Source organism: Lactuca virosa, chromosome 6 (genome assembly GCF_052849685.1).
Source record: "Lactuca virosa cultivar CGN04683 chromosome 6, Lactuca_virosa_CGN04683_v6, whole genome shotgun sequence".
Taxonomy (NCBI): Eukaryota; Viridiplantae; Streptophyta; class Magnoliopsida; order Asterales; family Asteraceae; genus Lactuca; species Lactuca virosa.
In genome coordinates this window covers 13,793,354-13,799,133 of record NC_136431.1, presented here as the reverse complement: position 1 = coordinate 13,799,133, position 5,780 = coordinate 13,793,354, and the positions used below count along the sequence as shown (strand labels likewise).

Here is a 5,780-nt window from a genome sequence, read left to right as displayed (position 1 = left end):
AAAATTTTCAGTTCCTAGAAGTTTGAAATTAATAACACTCGTTATAGTGTTATCAGATGGATGCACATAGAGAGGATCATCAAAGTCAATAGGATCCTTCTTAGAGTTGCTACCAGACTCTACAGCACCAGTCATAGTGAAAAACTAATCAAGAGATAAGCAAGAACACAACTGAGAACAACCAAGATAACTCCACGGTATGTTGGGAGCCCAAGGTCAATCACCAATCAGAAAACAGAAAATAGTTTCCAAATCAAACAGATCAAACAAATATCACACAGACCAAATAGACAAACGAATATCACACAAATCAAGACAAGTAAAGAGAAGAAGGATCTCACAGTGATGAACGAAAACGCTTTATAAACGGCTTAGTCAGGGCTTTTAGCCGCAAAGACCAAGGTTAGGGTTAAACTAGGCTCCTTTTCCTGTAAGAGTTAACGGTATTAATCCGTTCCCTTACAGAGTTAATCCAAAACCAAGATGGTTTAGTTTGTAGTTTCAAACTTGCAGGAGCACTGACGACCTTTTGAATGACAAACCAGCCGCACCAGATCTGAAACCGCACCAGATCTAATCTGCAAAGAAACAACAAGAACTCACAGTACTTTTGAACAGAGAACAAACGACAGCAAAGGTCGTAACCAAGAGACGATCGAGATGAAGAAATTGGTAGATCGTACAACACAAGTATGACCTACAATTTTCTTCACAGAGAACACAAATCGTCTCAAAGAAAGAGAGATATAAAATCTGATCTAATAAAGAGAACAAGAAACATCACCTTGTTTTACGAAAAAATCCAGGCGACGAACGATCGTGAACAGATCAGAGAAATCGAACCAACGGAGCAACCTAGTGCTCTGATACCATGACAAAATTATAAACGAGATTTGACAACATGAACAACTTGATTTTAAACCAAACCAGGACGTTTACACATACTTTTACAATCAAAACCTCACTACAGATTCCCTACACTACTCTCACACATATACACTCAGATAATTGGGAACTATGAACCAAGAACACAAGTTTTTGACCCGATTACCCGCAAGATAACCCGACGAAATTTACACTTTGAACCCTTCAACAACTTGTACATGTTTAAACTGCAACACAAACATAAAAAAACAAAATATACCAACAAAGGGCAAAATAGTAAAATGATTAGATTGATAAAAAACCTTTCATTATTTTCAACAAAAAGAAATGCAGCAATGTAAAGAGATGATCAAAACATAACCACAATAACATGAACACGTGAAAACATAACCAAGTAACGAAATGATCAAAAGTGTTTCTTTTCTGTTACAACATTCAACTTTCAAAGCCTTTCTATTTATAACATTGTACTTTGATTTCTCATCAGCATTATTAAATAAACAAAAGTGTAATGCTATAAATAGATATGTTTTTGAAAGTACAATGTTGTAATAGAACAATGAAATTGGTATCTAAACAATTAATCAAAAGTATGTCAGTATTTCCAGCATTTAGCCCTTAAAGCTTTTTAAATGGCATGAAATAAAGAAATGACCAGAGCACTAAAAAATTAGTTAGCAACTTAGAAGCATATTTTTCTTATAATAACATTGTACTTTTACTGATTTCTTTGTTATAACATCTTAGTCTAACTTCTTTTTATTAGAGCATTACACTTTAAAAATGTATCTAAGTATAGTAATGTATAAATGAATATATTTTATAGAGTATAATGCCCTACTGAAAAATGTATTGGAAATACAATGTTATATTTAGTTTTAATTCGTCAAAATATATTGCACTAATAAGAAAAAATAATGAAATGAAATTACAATGATGTGATAAATAGAATGAAAGTAGGATGCTATAGGTTTAAGAGAACATACAGTAAGCCCTTCATAGTATGTTGACTAAAAAACGTCCATTGCAGCAAAGGAGTCGGTATTGATAGTGGTGAAATGGAGAGTATCAGTAGATCCAAATCTATTAGGGTAGATATGTAAATTATGATTTAAATAACTCAATAAATTAATAAAAAAGATCTAATTGGGTATTTTTAGATGATTCTGGAAATAGGTATTTACTCACTATGCCAAGGTCAAATGATGCTAATATTGAACTTCATCTATTGAACCTATCAACTTGAAAGAACAATGATCCTTCCTTTTTCCACAAAACAGAAAACATACTTTCCCTTAATATATTATGGTATTCATAAAGTTAAAAATCGACAATATCACTAATTTGGCGTGGTTTTAGAAACATAATTCACCTTTGGTAGTTTGGTGCCTTCAAGGAGGAAGAGCACATGCAGATGTGTATGGTCACTATTTTGAAGTGGGTTTCAATGTTATGTTAACATGTTTGACTCCTCAATGACAAGGGTAGTTTCTGTCATTTTGCTTTGGGTTCTCCTCATCCTTATTGGCAGTAGTAGGGATTAGAGAAACAACCTCTTTAGATGCCTTCTTGGAATTATGGCAACTTTATACCAGGTTCAACTCCTTGGAAACAACTTCCAACCAAGTCTACCTATATTCAATCCCAAAACCCACATCATAGTGTCTTAGTGTACAAAATAAAATAGCCAAGACTAAAAACTCATAAGGAAGAACCATAACTACTATTTTCTTGATCAGTATCACTGAAACCAAAGAACTATTGACATTTGTTAAAAAAATATATGAACAGAAAATGAAACTTCTAATTATGCTCTTTTCATGGCCATTTGATATACCATATAAAGGTAGATGTTCTTATGTTATTGCATAATATTTTGTTGTTAGCAAAGATACATGAGGAAACATGAAAATACATCTAACAAAGTTGGAATCAGTTTAATATTCAAACATCATAACAAAACAACAAAAATGAATCCAATTACCTTTTTACCTTTGGATAATATGATCCATAGATTTTGGAATTGGGATGGTATTTGAGCTACACCTACCTTTGCCTCTGATATGTCTTATTGTTGGCTGCCCGGAGCCAGAATAAACATCCATAATTTTGGTTTTAGACTCGTTTGCAACTTCGACGCCATATTAACTTGAAATTTTAACCGCAACAACATAAGATTATATTAAATATCTATCTCCCATTTTACACAGACACGCATACATAGGCATACAACATAACTTCATCAGATTCTAGATCTAAAGATACAAGATTCTTACAAATCTGAAGATTGAGGAGGTGTCGAGAATGAGCAGATGATGTACGTTTCTTTTGGCTTTAAGAAATATATATCTGATATATCTGTTAGGTTGTCAAAAATGTTGATTTAATGAGGAATAAAAAGAGGGGGTTAAACAAGAAAAACAAAATGAAGAAGAAGATTAGAGTTTTACCTTGGTCTTAGATGTTCATGTAGGGAAGGAGAAAAAGAAACGTTGTTGTGAAGAGATGGTGATGGTGGTGGTTGTGATATCATATGCATCCTTCTTATCGTCTTTAGCCCTCTTCAAGCTACCGATTTTAGCATTAGGGATGGAAATCATCTATTAAACACGCACACACAGAGTTAACAGACACAAATAATCAAATACAGATACACAAAGAACACATAGACAAAACAAATTTAGGAGGTACTTTGGGTAGTTTCAAGGAAAAAGGAGAAAAAAAAAATAATGAAGTAAAAATGATATTGACTAAATTTTTTAAGCAGAAATGCAAAAAATGAAATCGGTTTTGCAGAATTCAAATTCTATAATCGATTTGAAAGGGAAGAAAGCAGAAAAGCATTTTTTTTTGCAGAAAATAAAGTTAATTTTGCAGGGAAAAAAACCCAGAAGCAAACCTAAAGCGAGCATATTTTGGCGAGAACAAAATCAGATAATGGGAAGCGTCGGGGGAAGGGTGGCGCTGGATGTGCAGGGCAAGTAGAGGGCAGCGACGTGGCTAGAGGACAGAGTCGGGGTCAATTTCTCAGTGTCTGATGGTCTCCGGGTGGAGCAATGGTGAAGGTCGTTGGTAGAGGTGGTGTAGGTAAGAGGAGTGGTTGTTTATGGCGGTGTGCGAATGAGGAGAGTAGATTCTTGTATATTGTTGCATTCAAAGAAAAGGTGTCTCATATAGGGTCTTTGAGAGATGAGAGGCTATGAAACGTTGGCCAAAGGTGAAGGATTACAGGGTCAACTTTGACCGATTCTATTTACAGATTACTCGCGGTTAGGTTGAGATATTTAAATGTTGTGTTATCTTTTTTTATAACAGGAAATATAAGACTCACGTTTTGAATGTTTCAATATTGGAGTGTGAGATTTATTGTGCATTAAAGACTTGTATTTTCTGCATTATATTTTAAAAAACTTAAATTAAAAAATTATTTTAATCATGGTTTGTTGTACTCTTAGCTTAAATACTTGAACGTCTTAAAACTATTTTTAGAAATAGTAAGGTTTGTATAATAATATAGTAAGATTAAATAAGGCAAAACTTCATAAATGGTCCCTGTAGTTGTGAAATGACCGAAATGCCCTTCACTTAACGGTCAAAAGCTAACAGAGTTAGCGAAAATGACCATTTGTTAAAAGTTTTGAAACCACAGGGACTATCTGTGAGGTTTTTAAAGATTAGGGACTAAACTTCAGATTTTCAAAAACCACAGGGACCATTTTTGAAGTTTTTTCTTTTATTTATTTGATAAATAATTGTGGGGATATATATATATATATATATATATATATATATATATATATATATATATATATATATATATATATATATATCTCACTTGGACATACTTGAATTCTTTTCCAAGATGCTGACCTACATGCAAATATTTTTAAATTACTACCACTTCCTCATGTCTATATATATATAAAGGAGCTTCTCTATCTTCTTACAAGATTTGTTTTCTTTTCTCTTTCAATGTCTAGGGTTTATCCACAAAGACCTTCTCCTTCCTCTCCTTCACCTTACATGAGTTCAAAGCTTGAATCTTTTACAATATGGATGAAATCTTTAGTTTTCAACACTCATGGATGCACTGTCTACAATTCAAAAGGCGAAATAATTTATAGAGTTGATAATTACGACAATAAATGTGGCCAAGAAGTTTACTTGATGGATATTCGAGGCAATGTTCTCTATTCCTTACGACAGAAGGTACTTATTCACTCATGAAGTCATGATTAACTTATATATAGTTTCATTTTATCAAAAGACGATATCTTTTTTAATGTAATTGCTTTGTCGGTGCAGAAATTACGATTATTTGGATGCTGGGATGGATATAAATGGGATGATTGTAGTTCGAATAAACAACTATGGTTCCATGCAACAAAACATCGAAGCATTTGTGTGAATTCGTGTGAGCATAAAGGAAGAGGGTGTACATACAAGATTGTTAGAATGAATGGGAAACTAGGGTTCAAGATTGTAGATGAAGATCAAGAATGTGCTCTGGTAGCAGAGCTTAAACAAAAACAAACAACAACAGGAATTAATTTAGGAGATGATGTATTTACATTAATTGTACAGCCCCATATCGACCATTCATTAATCATGGCAATTGTTATGGTCTATGGGTTGATTAATAATCATATTTGAAGAAAAAAAAAGTTTGTTCAAGCTGATTATCTATAGTATATAGGACGTATATTCATGAAAATACATCGGTAAATCAACCAAATCTTATTTGCATTCGCATTTTTGATATTCTATTTCGTATTATGTTAAATTCATTTGCTGAACTCAAAAGATTCTGTTGGACATGAGATATGTGAAGAAAGAAATTTTACGATTAATTGATTAATTAATAAATTATAATTTTAGGGGTTGAGAATCGAAAT

At 32.8% G+C, this 5,780-nt stretch overlaps 1 protein-coding gene and 1 long non-coding RNA gene across 2 annotated transcripts; one reads left to right on the top strand and one right to left on the bottom strand.

Annotated features, from left to right (window-relative positions):
* Positions 1 to 3,130: 3,130 nt before the first annotated feature.
* LOC145119040 (uncharacterized) lies at positions 3,131 to 3,997 on the bottom strand. Its single transcript, XR_013713612.1, has 3 exons — positions 3,785 to 3,997; positions 3,336 to 3,485; positions 3,131 to 3,243 (listed from the first exon to the last, which is right to left on the bottom strand). It is a non-coding gene; the product is annotated as an uncharacterized LOC145119040 (long non-coding RNA).
* Positions 3,998 to 4,822: 825 nt separating this feature from the next.
* Positions 4,823 to 5,559, top strand: LOC145120915 (LURP-one-like protein (DUF567)). The gene is made up of 2 exons (XM_079056705.1): positions 4,823 to 5,094; positions 5,191 to 5,559. Exons 1-2 carry the CDS (start codon positions 4,858 to 4,860, stop codon positions 5,536 to 5,538), a joined length of 585 nt encoding a protein of 194 aa, XP_078912831.1. The 5' UTR covers positions 4,823 to 4,857; the 3' UTR covers positions 5,539 to 5,559.
* Positions 5,560 to 5,780: the final 221 nt, after the last annotated feature.